Raw genomic sequence first — 18,761 nt, 5'->3', positions numbered from 1 at the left:
GTAAGTTTTTGGACAATTTTATTTTACATTATTATTATATATTTATTATATTTTATTATTTTGCCAAGGTACAGCTCCCTCGTTGCTAATAAAATAATCTTTCAATATATCTCTGGTGTTTAATGAACGACGAGATTGCACGTGGGCGTTATCGATATCGTGAAGTCCTGGTACAGTCAATGTATGATGGAAATTAAATCCATCTCTCTGACGAACAAAGTTGTGTAGTATACAACAGGCCTTCACGATGTCTTCGGCGAAATCTATTGACACATTCAATGGTCGATGTAGTATTCTCCACTTATTCACTAATATCCCAAAGGCACACTCGATATGACGCCTGGCTCGAGAAAGCCTATAGTTGAAAATTCTTTTTTCAATATTCAAGTGTTTTCCTGAATAAGGTCTCAACATGTGTTCTGCAAGACCAAAAGCTTCATCACCAACAAAACAGTAGTTTACAGGACCAGAACTACTAGAAATTGCTTTTGGTGCAGGTAAATTCAGGGATTGGTCTTCCAATTTTTTGAATAATTTCGATTCTTTGTAGATAGTCGAATCTGAAGCTTTCCCATAAGAGCCGACATCAATAAATGTGAACTTATAATTCACGTCACAGATAGCTAGAAGTACGATGGAAAAATAGTGTTTATAATTATAATATAAGGATCCGCTATCTTGAGGCTTAATAATCCTTATATGTTTTCCATCAATTGCACCACAGCAATTTGGAAAGTTAGCATATTCTTCAAACCCCTTAGCTATTTTACTCCACATCTCTTCAGTTGGTTGTGGTACGCAGATATCTTGAAGTGATGCATAGATCAATTTACATGTTTCTTTTACAATCAATCTCGCAGTTGACGCACCACATCGATATACTAATTCAAAATCACCAAATGAACAACCAGTAGCAAGGTACCTGCAACAAAAAGAACAGATTAGAAACCTTTGATTATGTTATTTTTATGTTTCAGCATCCCAGTTGCAGCGAAAATGGAAAAGCCTTCGTGACTGCTTCAAAAGAGAACACTCTAAACAAATGAGCGTTAAAAGTGGATCTGCATCATCGAGTCGCAAGCCGTATATATATTATCAACAACTATCTTTTTTAAAAAACTTGGCTGACACACGACGTGATCCCAGCCCATTACCGAACGAGGTACACGATGCGACTGAGAGAAAAAGGCCAAAAAAGAACAAGACAAATAATGAAGACATTCAAGCAGAAACTGATATACTTGTTAGTATTACAGAACAATTACAATCTCGTCATTCTAACAAGCATGAAGAAGACGCTGACCATAACTTTGCTTTGTCCTTGGTCCCGCACTTTAAACAAATACCCAATGAATTTAAATTGGATGCTCAAACCGATGTATTGATGGTACTAAAAAAATATAAACAGTATATGCGAACATCACAGAATCAACAACATGGATATTTCACATCATCATTTCAGGAACCACGCTCATACCATACTATGCAACCATCTACTTCGGGTTATCAACCGACTCCGCGTCCATCTGCTTTGGGATATCAATCGGCTTCGCGTCCACCTTCTATGGGATATCAATCAAATTTTGAGCATGACTTTTCCGTTACCTCGCCATCTGCATCTGATAATACTATGAATTCTGTTTTGTCAGATGATATAAATGAACATCTTTTTGACAACTGACTATGTAAAAGTAAATGTGTATTTGTTATAAAAACTGTATATCTGCGATATGTAACTTGATTTAGTTTGCGATTTTTCAATTCTCATTAATAAATAATTTCTATTTCAATTTGGCTTTTTTAATTGTTTGTTTTACGTTCTAGAATCCACGTGAGTCGCAAACTAATAGAAGCAAAATGATACGAATGAATGATACTTACCTTAAAGTTATAGCCAGCCTTTCTGTTGGAGAGATGCTTTTTCTCATGCGTGTATCTTGATGTTTGAGGTCATCGTGCAAAACGCTAAGTAATTCATTGAATGAGTTCACGCTCATTCTAAAATACTTGAAGAACTTATCTGGATAACATTTTAACTCTTCGAACAGCAATTTGTGCTGTCCATTTTTATTGCGTGATGTCAGAATTGGATGTACCCAGTGACGCCGATGAATTGGTCGTCGATGGTTCTGAATTCGGCGCCGTTTTCTACGTTTTAGAATAATAAGCAACAATAGCGAAATCAAGAGTGCGTCCATTCTTGGGCAACACACGTCTACCTCTGTCGAGATACTTGCAGCTAGTGTCTGACGCAAGTGGCAGCCACTGGTGGCTTGATGCGGCCACTAGTGGCTGCCACTGGTGGCGGCGTGTAGTGGTCTAGCCGAACTACTGGTGGTCGCGTTTAGTGGCGGCGACTGGTGGCCGTAATGTGCGAGGGCTCTAAGAACCTATCAACTTCATTTAGGCCCGGGTCTCCTATTTACGCCGTAGGTCGTGTCCAGCGTCACGCCGTAGGCCGCGTCACGATGCTCTCTATAGAAATGTACTGATGCGGTCTCCCTCACACGCCGACGTTGGCGCGTAGACGTAGTGAACATCGTGACGCGGCCTACGGCACCGCCGTGAACATAGCAGCAGAAGCAAATTTTTTGTATGAGTGAATTTGTTTTCATGATCATGAAGAAATAAGAAAAAGTAGCAAAATTCTGTTATCACTACATGCTAGGGGATGCTGCAATGAACCTATATACATATTACACATTTAACAGTGTGCTCGAAATTAGTCAAAATTATTAATTATAAGGACACTCAATACGGCCAAATATTATTCATGATTATGAAGAAATAAGCCATTGTAGCAAAATTCTGTTATCACTACATGCTAGGGGATGCTGCAATTAACTTACTAACTACTATTACACCATTCAGAGTGCTCCGGCAGATTAATTACATTACAAGTTAATGTCACTCATTAAAAAAAAAATTACAACTAAATCTACCCACATGAGTGTGTAAATAACGGATAGACGATGGTAAATACATTATAAATCTATATATGTCATCTTTGTGTTTGCTCAATTGACTTCAAAATAATCAATCAAAGAGAAAGCGCCTGAATACATTGTACAGCAAATTGCGCAAAGAAGCCGTAAATTTATCGTGGTGTAATTAATCTCTCGGAGCACGTTGGTAAATGTGATATATGTCTATAAGTTCATTGAAATATTCTCTAGCATCTAGTGCTAACAGAATTTGGGTAGATTTGCTTGAAAAAATTGTCGCTCATATTTGCGGTTATGTCGCTATATAATGTAATTGTGACGTAATTAATCTCTCGGAGCACGTTAGTAAATGTGTTGTATGTCTATAAGTTCATTGAAGTATTCTCTAGCATGTAGTGCTAACAGTATCCCGCCACAATGGGTTATTTCTTCATAATCATGAAAAAATAGTCGCCCATATAGGAAAATATTATGTTATGTTAATCAAGTTAAAACTTGATAAGAACTAAATCTACCACTCATCGAGTGTATGTAATGGATAGACGATGGTATATAGATCGTAGCAATAACTACTTTATGTACGTATATGGTCAAGGGACTTCAAAATAATGAAAAGTGTAAGCATCTGAAATATGTATTAAGTAAGTTGTCGGCTAGGGAAGAAAGTGAAGGAATTTTTCACTAAAACAATTATCAGTACCTCAGCCCAGTTGGTTACAGCCTCGAACTAGATCCCTGTGGTCTGTGGATCGAATCTAACTAAAGATCTTTTTTCTTTTTTTTATTTTAATGATGGTTACTGTCGCGCTTAAGAAAAATGGCTAGCTAACGGAGAGGTAGAAATGAGAAGCCAGGGTTCAGCTTGACACAAATTTATTTATAGGTCAACGTGGGTTAGGCCTACACTACACGATCAGTCAGTTTTCAGTTGGCACGGATAGGGACTCCCCTGAGTCGAAGAGTATCGGCGTGGAATCCCGATAACGCGACCGGCGTGGAAGTCCTCTTCTCCAGTGCCCAGGTAGGTAGGCAGGCAGGTCACGTGGCCGTTGCGTGCGCGTGGCGTGTAGCTCGGCTGCGCGGCGTGGTCAGCAACACGAAGGTAGGGGGTTGCCGAACCAGCACGTAGAGGGCGAGCCGTAGAAGCCACGTAGGTGAACCGCGGAGTCGGTAAACCGTACCGTGGACCCTGGAATAGATAGAAATCCAACGCATCAGTACACAGTTATCATCTAGGTTCCACATACCGTCATCAAAACCTACAGAAGAGCACCTAATCTAACTTGATTGAAGCGGCAGTGAAAACCAGAACGGAATACCTAACCTTAATTAAAGAAAAAGTAGAAATTATTAAGAAAGGCCGAAAGCGGTACACTAGCTGCAGCATAATTTGGATAAAAGTATTTAATGCATCTAGGCAAGCTAGCGTAATTAAAATAAAATAAATATAAAAGCTGATGATGATGGAATGTCTAAAATAGTCTAAATGATAATGCGTAATTGCATGTCCGCCATCTTGGCTGCTATAAGTGCGCAGTTACTAAGTAGTAAAGCTAGCTGTTCGCTAACTCGTAAGCGGCGTAAGCAGCGAATAAAATAAAATGGAAGCTACGTTAAACAAATTTAAATTAACACTTTTAAAACACAATTAGTACAAGTTTAAAACACAAATAGGTGCCTAAAATGAGCTAAGCAAGTCCGATCACACTTACCCGATATTGGGGAAGACACGCACAAGGTACCACTGGTAAGATCTAGGTCATTCGACACTTTAGAGCGGGCTAGGCACCTAGAGGACCGCCGCGAGGGTAGGCTCACGCGCAGTCGATGCCGTAGCCCGTGGACGAATGATCGAGAGCCAGTGGTCACCGAGTGGGGCTGCCGCGATAGTGGGGACATGAACAAAAGACCGCTTCGCTGGCTAGGGATGGGAACGCGTCGATAATTTGAAGAATTATCGACGCGAAGATTAAGTTATCGATAAAGTCGATACTTTAAAAAAGGGAATTTACAATTAAATTATGAAGATATTTACTATATGTAAGTTATTTATTTAGAAGAAATAAATAACGTTACAAATACATACAGTAATGAATGTAACCAGTTATATTACAGACTTATTTTGGGTTCTTAATATGTAGGTAAATAAAAGATGCCAAGACAAATTTATTTTATTTTAAGTATACAAATCCACATTAGAAACTACATCAACACAATCATGTTAAATTATTTTATATTGTTATAAGTAGGTATGATTTAAATCACAATGATATTTCTAAATTTATTATTTATCAATCAGAATATGGATACAAGTAACAGTTAACATCGATAGCTTGAATTATATCATAGCTCTTTTAAGTAAGAGCATACTTTATTAAATAAAACAGAATAAAATGTGATCTACTAATAAACCTAAACTTAAATAGAACCTATAAATATTAAAATATATATAAATAATATAATTGTTACGTTCACTTCACTCTCACTGCACTAACTCATTGTTACTACTACTCGACAACAGGTGTCGCTATTATTACCGCTACTCGGCAACAGATGGCGCCATGTGTCCAAAGAGTTAAAATAAATACAGCTGTTTTCATTTTTATAAACATACGTATTCTTTAGGGTTTTAATTTCTGTCTTGTTAAATATTCTGCTAATTCAATTATTAAACTACAATATTGGAAATAATTAGTGCGCATGGCATTAATGAAGGTCAATGCGCATAGTCAAAACATTGCGCATTCCGTGGCTAACCTCTCCGAGTCGATCGACCTGCGAACGGAACGGAACTGTCAGGGCTAACAAGAGCCTCTTCGTTTCGTTGTGCTGTGTTTGGTGCTGAGTGTTTGTAAAAAGTTACTAGCTTTTGGTTTTGTTTTGGTGCTTGTGTACAATAGAATTACAGGTAAGTCAATACAAAACTTAATAGATAATATCCAATTTTTACATAGCATTGATAAGATCTTTGTAATTTCCCCCGGTTTAATTTTTGAGAAATGCCACATCAGTTTCGGCTATTGTGGTTATAAACAGTCATTCCCTTTCTTATATGACTGTCTCTGAATATGTAGGACTTGAGATATGTGTAGGAATTTGTTTACCTACGTTGTAAATGCTCCATCAATTCTGACTGTCCCTTTTAATTCCGTGCCTTATCATTAGCAAGCAATTTGTTCACCAACTATAAATACAGGCTACTCCCACTATTGTACCCATAGGTAGAAATACATTATAACAATAACATGCAATGATAAAAGATAGATAAATTATTTTTCATTATTACTTGCCTTATCTGGTAACCTGTATGATATATTTTGTTGATTATGTTTCTACCATTTCTTTTGGGATAGGTGTTGGTTTGTTTTATTTAACATGCTCTCGGTTTTATTTTCTAGTAACTGTTAAAATAAAACTTAGAGCTAAAAAGTTTTCTGGTAGTGATTCTAGGATTTTTTAAAAGTTGCCTATCCAGGTTGTCTGTTGATCAAAATCCATTTAGTAGTTTTGTCGTCACATTCGCTGGGTACTTCGACATGTCGATGTTGCATCGTCATCTTCACCCAGGTGATCTGTTGGCAAGAAACGATACATTAATAAATAGGCGTGCCAAATAAATAACATTGCTGTGTGAACTAAAAACTATAAAAGTTTCAGTTTTCTCGCATACAAAGTGGCGCCTCTAGCGGAAACTATCATGAAACTTTTGACAGATAATCTATGCAGGTGACAGAAGAAAACAAAAAAATTTTCGTTTACGTAAATTGCAAAACCCGTACTAGAGGCCCTGATACAGCTGGTCCACTGCGGGTTGGTAGAGAGGAACAGATCACATATCTAGATGAGCTAAATCTAGATATGCAGGTTTCCTCACGATGTTTTTCTTCACCGTAAGAGCGATGGTATACATTGTACTTAAATTCAAAGAACTCATTGGCACATGTGGGTGTTGACCCCCGTATCTCTGGCGCGAGAAGCGGGCGCTTATCCGACTGAGCTACACTGGTCTATCAGTTTCAATATCATTTAAATGACTTTATTGTTTTAAAATAATGTATTTCTACACTTACCTTCTCATTATAGAGGCATGGCCCGGGGGCAGCGGCGGTATTCCCGAAAAAATAGGAAAGCTGAAATTTAGAAGATAAAATATTTAAATAAAGATATAAGAAGAGATGTAAGAAGGCAAGCTGACAATGGGATGGTATGTCTGCAAAGCCAATCATAAAGAACCAAATAAACTGCTTATGGGCTCATAAAGAACCAAATAAACTGCTTATGGGCTTATGGTTATATTAAACCGATTGCATGTATCTATATACTCTAAGCATGTATCATATTTGTTTTCTCAGCCTCACACTTTAACTCAGGTAAGTTCTGAGGCACATTTACTGATTCTACACTATGTTTGAATTCAGTTTCATGAAATTGATTATTCAGTAGACTGTGAGGATCTACACCTCTTGACAGACAGTCAGCTGGATTTAATTCAGTAGGAATATAGTTCCCTTTTTCAGGTACCTTCTCACATTCCCAGAACCTATCTATTTTCCTATTTAAAGACTCTGTTGAGACAGCCTCAGATACTGACTTGCAAAAGTTACTTGGTAGTGATGAACATCCCTCGCTGTTCAATGGTGCAGTGCCAGCAACAATGTAGCCGAACTGAGTGTTGTGTAGAAACAGCTGACCTGGTATCACTGGCAGTCTCTCACGCAGTAGGATCTGAAACATGATGTCACACCCAAGTAAAATATCTATATTTCTAGGTTCGCTGAAGCATCGGCAAGCTGAATGTGAGATGGTATGTTGATGTCCTGTACATTGACACGGAAATGAGGCATTGAAGATGTTATGTTGGGGACAATGCATGATAGAACAGTGAGTTTATAATCACTGTTGGCTGACTGGATAGCAAATCGAGCCTTTTGGTTGGTTGTGTTGGAAGCATTGCACACACCAACAATTGTTTTCTTCATCGAAGAACTCAGTATTAATTCGCTTAGCTAGATCCTTTAGGATAAAATTTACAGAGCTCCCTGAATCTAGTAGAGCTCTAGCATAGATATGCTCACCATTTTTAGCTTGAAGCTTGACAGATATTGTAGGCAATAATACCTCACTCTGTATGTTAGACATCAATGAAACATGATTAGTAGCAGCAGCGGCAGCGGGTTGGCTATTATGAAGCAAGGTGTTGTGCTTGCCTTTGTAGATACCACACTTAAAGAAAAATCTGCATTTTTGGTGGTTGTTGAGGCATATAGTGCATAGCTTATTGTTGGCCACATATGAAATCCTTTCATGCACTGCAGCTAGTTTAAACTTTTCACATCTAAATAGTTTGTGATTAGAAGCATGACAGTACTTACATGTGGGTTCTTCAGTGATGGGTTTGATGTTGTCAGCTATGTATGACGGCTTTTTTGGAGTGTCCTTACTCACACTCTGGCCTGTAGACTCGCAGGATGTGATGTTTCCCATTGCTGCAGCTCTTTTTTCTAGAAAAGTCAAAGAAAGTGAAACCCTTGCAATGTATATTGATCTAGTTTCCGCTGAATGATCGCAATTATTATTAAGTCGCATGAGTCAACCGGTATATTTAAGCCTTTCAACGCACTACTATGCTGTCTGACTGTAGCTATGAATTCCCTTATATTCTGTGCTGTACATTTAGTGATCGGTTTCATATCTAATATTGAGTTTATGTGGTGGTTTATAACAATCAATTTATTGTCATAACGCTTGGCTAGTAGTTCCAGAGCAATCACATAGTTAGAACTGTCCAGAGATAGATGTTTTATTAGATCTAACGCCTCCCCATAAACAAGAGAACGCAGATAGTAAAACTTATCACATCGGGATAACCTATCATGTGCCAATTACACTTTGGAACAAGTTCATAAACGCATAGTATTCACTAACTGTGCCACCGAATTTTGGTATCTCAATAGGAGGAAGCCTGTTGTGGTTTGTGTGAGAGTTAGTAGAGTTACGTACCTTTTCAGATGTCTGTACCATCTGTTGTCATTTGGACGCTTGCGCTGTTATCCAAGTAGGTAAAAGTCTTGTTTACTGTAATTCTTCACTTGCTGCTGTCTGTTTGTTTGGATAACATTTTGTTTACATTGAGATTTGAAATGCCCAAATAGGTTGCTGTCATAGACAATTCACCGATTCATGATGATTTTTGACCGATTTTGACTTTGATTGGTCCAGTTAGGTAGTTAAAATAATTTTATTTATTATATAGCGTTCGTTTTTTTCTGTGATGAAAATAGATTTATGTAGTTTATTGGCTCAGTGTTTATGAACGTTCTTTTTTCTCTGCGATGAAAATAGATTTATGAACGTTCTGTGATTTCAAAAATATTTTTTTTACTGGCAACACTACTACTATTGTAGTGATGTACACACGGTCTGTCTTGTTCGTCAATCGAGTTAACCTGTAATAATATAATATTGTCCCACTAATGAGCCGTTTAACTTGACAACTGTCAGTTGAGTTTTTGTACAAGCCTTTATTTTGTAAAATATTCTTCTTACTTCTATTTAGTAAAATTAACAAGTTCAGAATGTTTATTTTTCAAGCGTCGTTGCTGTAGAGAACGCATGAGGGCAGATATAGAATTTCCTCTCTGGAAATAAGATGTGAGCTGACACAAAATCTGTGTTCTGAGGGTTTGACAGTTCAGTACAACTCAGACACTGTATAACGTTCGAATAGACGACCACTGTCAAAGAGGAGAAAAAGTAAAACATAATAATTTTAATAATACCTGATTCCCCAGTGGCCCTATCGTGAAGTCGAAACAAATTCAATACAAGTTCGGTATAAGGGGTCAGTTCTTAAAATAAAATTATGCTTCCAAAATTGTTCCCCAATGATTTATACATTGTAATTTTCGTATTATGTAGACTAACGACTTCAAATATATAGTTTTTTTGAATGAATCGAGTACCTGAATGTGCTATCGAATCGAGTGACAGACAACCAAAGTGATGATCGAACATCCCTACTTTGGAATATTTTTATCCCCCAAAGAGAACGCACGCTAAAAATTTTATTGAATTTTAATCAATTTAAATCGCACGCATAAGTGATTTTTTTTCAATAAATATCTGTAATTGTATGTATTGTATTATATTTTGTATATATTTAGGCTTATTTTTATTTATTTTCGTAGTTATTGTGTTGTGAAAGGTAGGTGCAGTGCCATCCATAGTGCAGTTTATTGATATTTGGTAAGTAACATCGTTACATTTCTTGTAATAATAAAATAAAAAAGCCTTTATTTCTACTACTTATAAATTTAAAGGTGCACATGCATAGAATATTATAATGTACTTAAAATTAATTAAGTAAAACATTTTCACAAATCACATGAGTTTTTAAAATAATGTACATACTAATTAATTCACGTAAAAAAATTTGCATGCATAATTCATAATATAAATAAAATAAATAAATCATTACTGGATTGATTTCATTAAACATTAATTAGTGGATTGATTTCATTCAAAATAATTACATTTTTAATTTATTATTATAATAATTCTACAACATTTGTAATTAAATGAAATCAAATTTAAATATTAACGTTCATAATATTAATAAAATTCTAAATAAAAACATAACTAAATAATTGATTGATTTCATATAAATAGATTAATTTTTAATTTATTATAATTATAATTATGTTAAATTTTATTTAAAAACATTCTTGTGTAGTAGTCGCCTCCACGGCGTAGGCCTCCCCCAATGATCTCCACAAGCTTCTGTCTCTAGCTTTAGTCATCCAGTTCGGTCCACATGTTTGTAGGAAAATGTCTGCCCACCTCTTTCTTTGGCGTCCTTTACTTCTTTTTCCTTCTCGTGGTATCCATTCGGTGACACGCTTTGTCCATCTGGAGTTTTCCATTCGGCAGATATGTCCTGCCCATTTCCATTTCAATTTCTTAATTCTACTTAGTATGTCGCAGATCTTTGTTTTTCTTCTTATATCAATATTCTTTATTCTGTCTTGTAGTTTGATATTCAGCATACTTCTTTCCATTTTTCTTTGACATATTGCCAGTCTATCCTCGTCTTCTTTCCTTAAGGACCAGGTCTGACATCCATACAATAAACTTGGCATAATAGCAGTTTCGTATAATTTCTTTTTTGTTTTAATGTTTATCTGTTTGTTTTTCATGATTTCTTTGAAACTCCAGTACTTACTCCATGCAATGGCTATGCGTCTCTTAATTTCATTTTCAGTTTGGTTTTTGAAAGATACCCGCTGCCCCAGGTAGATGTATTCATCCACGAACTCTATATTTCTGCCTTCCACTATAACATCTTCTCTACTGCCATTAGTTATTATTTTGGTTTTAGTCGGGTTTAGAGACAGACCTACCTTTTTACTATTTATTGCCAAATCGTTCAGCATCTGTTGGATGTCTTGTAGATTTTCCGAGAAAACGACAATGTCATCTGCAAAGCGTAGGTGACTCAAGTATTCGCCATCAATTTTTAGTCCTCTTTTATCCCATTTCAAGTTGCGAAAAATAGACTCCAATACCGCTGAGAATATTTTTGGTGATATAGGGTCACCTTGACGAACTCCTTTCCTAATTGGGAACTCTCTACCTTCTCTTTCTAGTTTAACTTTTGCTAAATTATTGCTGTATATGTTATAAAGTATAGCTATGTATCTTTCTTCAACACCTTGTTGCCTTAGAGATTGCCAGATTTCCCTATAGTTCAATGAGTCAAAGGCTTTAGTGAAATCGATGAAACACATGTATAGAGTTCTATTATATTCATTTGTTTTCTCTATTATTTGTGATACAACATGAATGTGATCCATTGTGGAAAAACTTTTGCGGAAACCGGCTTGCTCGCGCGGCTGGTTTTCGTCACTCTATTTAGTAGTATTTTTGAGAATATTTTATATATGTTTGACATGAGGCTTATAGGCCGATACTTGTCCAAGTCACTTCGATCGCCTGTTTTGTGGATCAGTATAATTGTAGATTTTGACCACTGCTTAGGTGTTTTTCCCGATTGAAGGATGTTATTAAACAATAATTGAAGTGGACCTTGTAATGTTTCTGACAATGATTTCAGCAGTTCGTTAGTAACGTGGTCTTCCCCCGGTGCTTTGTCGTTTTTTTGTGAGTTTATTGCACATTCGATTTCAGCTTTTAGTATAAATCCGGGTAGGGTAGAGTCACAAGGCGAATATATAGGTAGTTCTGATGAGTCATTTGATGTGTAGAGGTTTTCGTAGAAGTTGGTGGCCTCGTTTATTATATCCGGTCTTTTGTAGAGCTTTTTACCTTTTTTATTTTTCACATTTGCTGTCCATTCACTCTTACATCTTAGCTCTTTAAATGCTTTTTTTATGGCTCCAGTTTTCTCTATATATGTTTCGAATAATCTTTGTCTCTCATTCTTTTGGTGTTTTGATATGTGTCTGTTTATTTCCTTACTAATTGTTGTAATTTGCTGCCTAATTTCCTTAGATCCCTTTTCTTGGTATAATTTTTTCCTGTCGTTTAGAAGTTGTAGAGTGTAGGTGTTATATAAGCTGATAATTATGTACCAAACGGACAAAAAATATCGACTGTTATCGGATATATTATTAGATATCACTGCTTCTAATGTCAATTCGGTAACTAGAGAAACATGTGTAAAGATTGCTACAGTTCTAAAAAATAAAAAAAGTACAATCTCCCGAATTTATCAAAATCCTAAATGCATACGAAAGATTTTAAACTCAAAAAAATTTTTAAACTATCATAGAAACAGACATTATCCCGAAATTTTTCAAAATTTGCAGCCTGAAATCAATGCTCTAAATCATAGCGTAAATAATTCCCCTGTTTACTCTCCACTTGGGAACATCAATTCGCCACAGGATTTGGACAATATTTACTTACAGCCTGAAGGCAGTCATGCTCTAAATCATAGCATAAATAATTCCCCTGTTTACTCTCCACTTGGCATCATCAATTTGCCACAGGATTTAGACAATATTTACTTACAGCCTGAAGGCAGTCAATCACAGTACTCTAATTGTTACGATAGTATCTATACTAATCATACACAATCCTCTTCAGGAAGAATCTACTCAGAAGTCAGTCAATTTGAGAACTGTGAGGAGAGCAAACTGTATTTAAATGCTCCTGCAAGTTTATCGTCTATAATTATAGATAGTTTTAATACTTTTAAACATATCAATCATACAGAATCCACTCCATTACCAATAACAAGCTCTCCATCACTAATATTAAAAGATCAAGATATTATAGATGCACCAATATTTGACAACAGTCATTTGAATGATCATGTCTTACCCACTTGTACTGTTAGTAAATGCTACTTAGTTGACGGTAATCAGCCTAACCATTCAATAGTAAACAATAATAATGATATATCAGATGTAATTTTTGACATACCAAAAGAAGTACAAAATTTAACAATAGATACAAAAAATGATAAAATTTTGCCTCTTATTACCTCTAAAAATATTTCACCAACAGCTATAGATAAAAATTCAGCACTAGATTATGTAGAGGGAACATTTATTATAAATAATTCACTTTACAATGTCATTGTTGAAAATAATAAATTAGTTGAAAAGTTTTACCCGTATGTGATAAAGACCTTAATACATAACTACGTCAATAATACCTGTACCTTTAATATACGCTATAAAAGCTATAAAAAAAAATATTGTCAATTTAAAATTGTGATGGAATGTATTCATAGAGATTGTAAAAAAGTCAAAGTATTATTAAAAACAAGTGACTATTCAGCTGAAGTAAAAAGTAACAGTTTAAATTTCAGCCACAAAAGTCCTAAGACAGGTTGGGTTACAGGTGTTGAAAGAGAAATTCTTAAAAGAAGGTTATATAATGACAAAGCATTAAATGTAAAAAATAAGGATTTAAATGACTGTCTAGATGAAAAATTTAAAAAAACCAAAAAATTAGGTTTGGTGAAATCAGATGAGGTTTACAGAAAAGCACGATCTGAAGCTCTAGAAATCAATGACAGGTCAAATAATGATTTACTTGACCTGTTGGCATATCAAAGTAAACATGGGTCATTTGTTCAACGTATTAGTATGTCATTTCAAGTGATAATATTTAGCCTCGAACAGCTACAAGTTTTGATACAGGCACCACCTACAATGCTACATTTTGATGCAACTGGCAGTGTTGTACGAAAGCCCAACTTAGTAAAGGAAGTGAGGTTGAATGTAAACGGGTATTGTATTATTGTGGAGTGGTTAATATTGAAAATAGAATATTACCTATTTTCAGCATGATTTCTGGTATTCACACTACAGTAGCCATTTATCAATTATTAATGGATTTCAAATATTTTTGTATAAAACAGAATTTCTGGCCAGCTTTCAATGGAGTAGTGTCAGATTTTTCATTTGCCAATTTGAATGCTCTTGCATACGCATTTAATAACTGCCGTAATTTGAAAGAATATAATTCAAATTCAAATCTTTATTGCATTCCATAATTAGTGTTAAAATAATAAACAAGCGATCATTATGGACCCGGGAGGGCACAGCAATTTTCTATTAAGAGAAGGAAGGAGGAGGACTTAGCATTTGCATAAATAAATTTAGTTAGATTAAATAATTTTATCTATTAATATTATTATTATTTTAATTAATTAATTAATTTTAATTAATTAATATTAATCATACTTATGATTTGATAACAGGAAAAATAACTATGTCAGAAGAGTATGTGCCTATATACTTATGTGTGGCCCATTTCATGAAAATGATGTCACAAGATGTGAAAAAACATGTTTCTGACTCAGGCCACATTAACTATATTTTGGATATGTTGGGAGGTTTGATGCAAGTCCGAAACTTAGAAGAAATTGATTTATATGTAAGATGGTTGTACATATTTTTTAATTCTAAATATGAATCTTCTTGTGTCAAGGAAGCCGAAACATCATTGTGTAATTTTAAAGATACCATTGATGTAGTTTCAGAAAATACAAATGATAACATAGAATTTGAAGATAAAAATGACCCTCTTTTCAGAAATAACAATTTTTTCTTTAGATATAACGATCTTATTAGTAAAATTGACATAGACTCTGAAGTGCCCAATACTGAGTTGAATGTTTATTACAATCCAACTCTTTTCGACATAATTCTCAAGAAGTATCTGACAGTAACACCACTGTGGTCAAACATTTTAAAAAAAGAAAGAGTTTCAAATGCATCTGTCGAAAATTTCTTTGGTACAATGAAAGCATTAGTTTTAAATAAAAGGTCATATCTGAAATGCACGCAATTTATAAGATTAGAAAGAGAATATATTTTAGCTAAATTCAAAGAATTTACACATAATATACCAAAAAAGAGACTTACAAAAGCTAAGGAAGATGAAGAAACCTGGGAGAGGAAAAGGCTAAGAAAATCGATTACTCATTTTGATGGGAAACATTTAAGACCAAAAAAAAACAAATTTGCTCTTAAAACACGACAAAGCATTGAATATTGCAAACATAGATCATGAACCAGGATTGTGTAAAATAAAAAGAGAAAAAGGTACAGATATGAACATAGATCATGAACCAGTTCATCCAGTATTGTCTGAGATAAAAATAGAAAAGGATACAGATTTTAAACCACCTCAACAAAAAAATATTGATTACTTACAACATAGAAAAAAAAAAAGTGAATGAAGTAAAAATTACTGATACAGATATTAAATCACCTCAACAAAATGTAATTAATAACTTACAACTTCACAACAATGGCTTAGTGAGGGATCCATCATATTACATAACTGGTTTAGAGAGAAAATACTATGTATCTGTTTTTGATAAATCGCCTGATTTAGTCAAAGAATTAGATAAGGAAGACTTTGAGACGCTTAGTGGAACAAAATGGTTATCGAATATTGCTGTTGATCACTGTCTAGCTGTATTAAACCAAAATAATACAGACAAATATCATATTCTTTCTGTCAACTTCAGTTCGAACTTATTCTCAAATAAAATAGATTTGACTGACGAACATATACAGGAACTGAACACAAGAAATATGGAACAATCTCTAATCTTTCCAATATTGTTACAAAATCATTTTACACTTGTTCATCTTTCAAATGGTGGAAAGAAAATGACTTGTATTGATCCTAAGGGTAATGAAGTTAAATATGTCAATAAGTACTGTAACGTGATAAAAAAATATTTTAAACATGCCATAAATTTGAAGGTGTTGAAACCCAAACATATCATACAATCTGATGATCACAATTGTGGTGTTTACGTGATAATGTTTATTGAAAAAATAATAACCAAAGGTAATTTAAATGATAAATTTTTCACTCCCCAAGGTTATAGGTCTTACCTACAGCATTGTATACTTGGTCACAGTGACTGCATTAAAGATATATGTTATATTTGTGGACGTTCTGTATTAAGCCTCAATAATAATAAAACAACATGGAAGTGCACTTTATGTCAAAGAACATTACACAATGATTGTATCTCACCAGATAGATTTTGTATGTTGTGTGCTCATTATAAACAAAACCACCTTATTCATGATTAATGCTTCACGATTATTACAATGTAATATCAATATTATACAATAATCAAATATTATTTTAATGCAATAAAATGAACATACCTACATGTAACAGGATAAATTAATGCATGAATTAACTTACAATAAGTAGTGCCCTGTTTATACCAATTATTATAATCATTGAGTAACATACTGATTACTGAAGGCACCGATTTCACCACATAATTAATGCATGACGATTATTATAATGTATACAATCAATTATAATTATACTCTAATATATTTTTAATGCAATAAAATGAACATACCTATATCCCATTCCACGGGGTAATACATTTGACAGAACCCTTATTACATCCCAATAAGGGTAGTTTTTGATTATATCAGATGTCTTTACTCCTGGAATTGGATATACACGTAACAGGATAAATTAATGCATGACATCATTATCATCAAAGAGATACCAACTGTTTACTGAAGGCACAATTTTAAATTTTTCACTACATAAAGTGGTGTAATAATAATATGTATGTTCATCCAAATTATGATTAATGCCTTCATAATAGCTACTAATGCATGACTTAGTTAGATGTAGTTAGATGAAGGGGAAACAAAGAGTTTTTCTTTTTAATCAAAAATATTATTGAGATTAAGAAAAACTCTTTCATGATGTATTATAAAATATATGAAAATTATGTGTCTTTAAATGTAACAAAACAAATATTTTCATCACATGATTTACCTTAATTTATAATACTGAAATTCCTAGCCACACCTCCCAGTGGTCCCCTTCGGTAACTAAGGTGCATTAAGGGAAACATGCAGATAATAACTCTTCATCATTAGTGCACCTTAGGCGAACGTGGCAGGAATGTAAACCTAAATAAATGTAGTCTTTTCTATAGTTATTAACGTTTATCTATGTATACAATGTTTCAGAGTGAAGACTCTCACATCATCACTATCACCAGCTCCGCCATCATATTATGTGGAGGTAGGTGTAAAAATACATTAATTTATAATAAAAAAAAAACACACACACACACACACAAAAAAACACACACTCACGCCTTGTACTAATGTACTCCCTTGCGGGTTAATTTATAATCTTGGTAGATTAACTATAATCTAAACTTTTCATTATTAATGGACTTACTGAATGAACCTGACTGCTATGACGAAGGTCCTGTGTTCGTTTCCCGGCCGGGAAAGATATTTGTTCTTGGATCCTGTCCATATCATCCATATCCATATGATCAGCTGACCAACACCCATAGTACAGGCTATGCCTTGCTTGGGGCAGATAGTCGTGAGATGTCGTCACAAATAAAATAAATCTTTTATTCACACTAACACCCCCACAGAGAATAGAATAGAATGTACTCTGCATTTGAACATTGAACTTCAAAATAATAAAAGTTTTAAAATAATATTTATATTATCTTTTCAGAACGAACAATCATGATGAAGCTGACGCCACAACATTCCAGAACCACCATATACCGTAGTACATATACCGCGGCAACGGGAGCATGAAGAAGGACCTGCAGAACATCATCTGGCTGTTCCAAGGGACCGATCCGTATAATATCCTGATGTACGTGGCTCGAGACCTATACAAGCTGCCGCCTGTTACACTTGACCACATCAATTTGACCCGGCTCGCACCTCAAGCATTTTTTATATGAACTAATTTTAATTTGAACGATATAGATGGATTGTCAGTGATGGTTGTTCAGTCTTAGGGCCTGTTTCACAATGTCTGGGTAGTGGCTACCTGTCGGGTAAAATACATGTTGTCACTGTCAAAAAAATAATAACAGAGTGACAGCATGTATTTTACCCGACAGGTAGCCACTACCCAGACATTGTGAAACAGGCCCTTAACATCGTAATTCTACCACTAGGCTCTTATTTTTAATTTATTGAAGTCTGTAAACCTATGATATAAAATACATAATTTTGTCTGTGATTAAATTGTTTATAAATAAAAAATATATTTTAACTGAACTTATTTTATTAAATTAAAATATACATGATCGCACCACATCATTCTCTTACTGAAGGCCTCTCCCAAGGAGCACCACAACACTCTATCCTCAGCCACACATATGATCAGCCCACTGCCACTTCAGCTTGCATATTTTGACAGCTATGTTGGTAACCTTAGTCCTCTGACGGATAACCTCATTTCTGTTCTGATACGATCCATCAAAGAAACCCCAAGCCATCATGTAAGCTTTCCACC

General features: G+C 34.7%; 1 protein-coding gene and 2 long non-coding RNA genes across 4 annotated transcripts; 2 read left to right on the top strand and 1 right to left on the bottom strand.

The window, feature by feature from the left end:
* Window position 1: 1 nt before the first annotated feature.
* LOC119693011 (protein ALP1-like) lies at window positions 2-2,384 on the bottom strand. The gene is made up of 2 exons (XM_038115010.2): window positions 1,882-2,384; window positions 2-922 (listed from the first exon to the last, which is right to left on the bottom strand). Exons 1-2 carry the CDS (start codon window positions 2,196-2,198, stop codon window positions 46-48), a joined length of 1,194 nt encoding a protein of 397 aa, XP_037970938.1. The 5' UTR covers window positions 2,199-2,384; the 3' UTR covers window positions 2-45.
* A 4,395-nt stretch (window positions 2,385-6,779) lies between these two features.
* On the top strand, window positions 6,780-7,827 carry LOC125488789. Of its 2 annotated transcripts, none has more exons than XR_007266508.1 (2): window positions 6,780-7,149; window positions 7,715-7,827. It is a non-coding gene; the product is annotated as an uncharacterized LOC125488789 (long non-coding RNA). The 2 variants fall into 2 exon arrangements; XR_007266507.1 differs by lacking the exon at window positions 6,780-7,149 and adding an exon at window positions 7,207-7,315.
* A 6,828-nt stretch (window positions 7,828-14,655) lies between these two features.
* LOC119690799 lies at window positions 14,656-18,518 on the top strand. The gene is made up of 2 exons (XR_005253720.2): window positions 14,656-17,507; window positions 17,964-18,518. It is a non-coding gene; the product is annotated as an uncharacterized LOC119690799 (long non-coding RNA).
* The last annotated feature ends 243 nt before the right edge of the window (window positions 18,519-18,761 follow it).

Source organism: Plutella xylostella, chromosome 7 (genome assembly GCF_932276165.1).
Source record: "Plutella xylostella chromosome 7, ilPluXylo3.1, whole genome shotgun sequence".
Taxonomy (NCBI): Eukaryota; Metazoa; Arthropoda; class Insecta; order Lepidoptera; family Plutellidae; genus Plutella; species Plutella xylostella.
The sequence above is the reverse complement of the archived record's forward strand: the minus strand, read 5'-3'. Positions and strand labels throughout refer to the sequence as shown.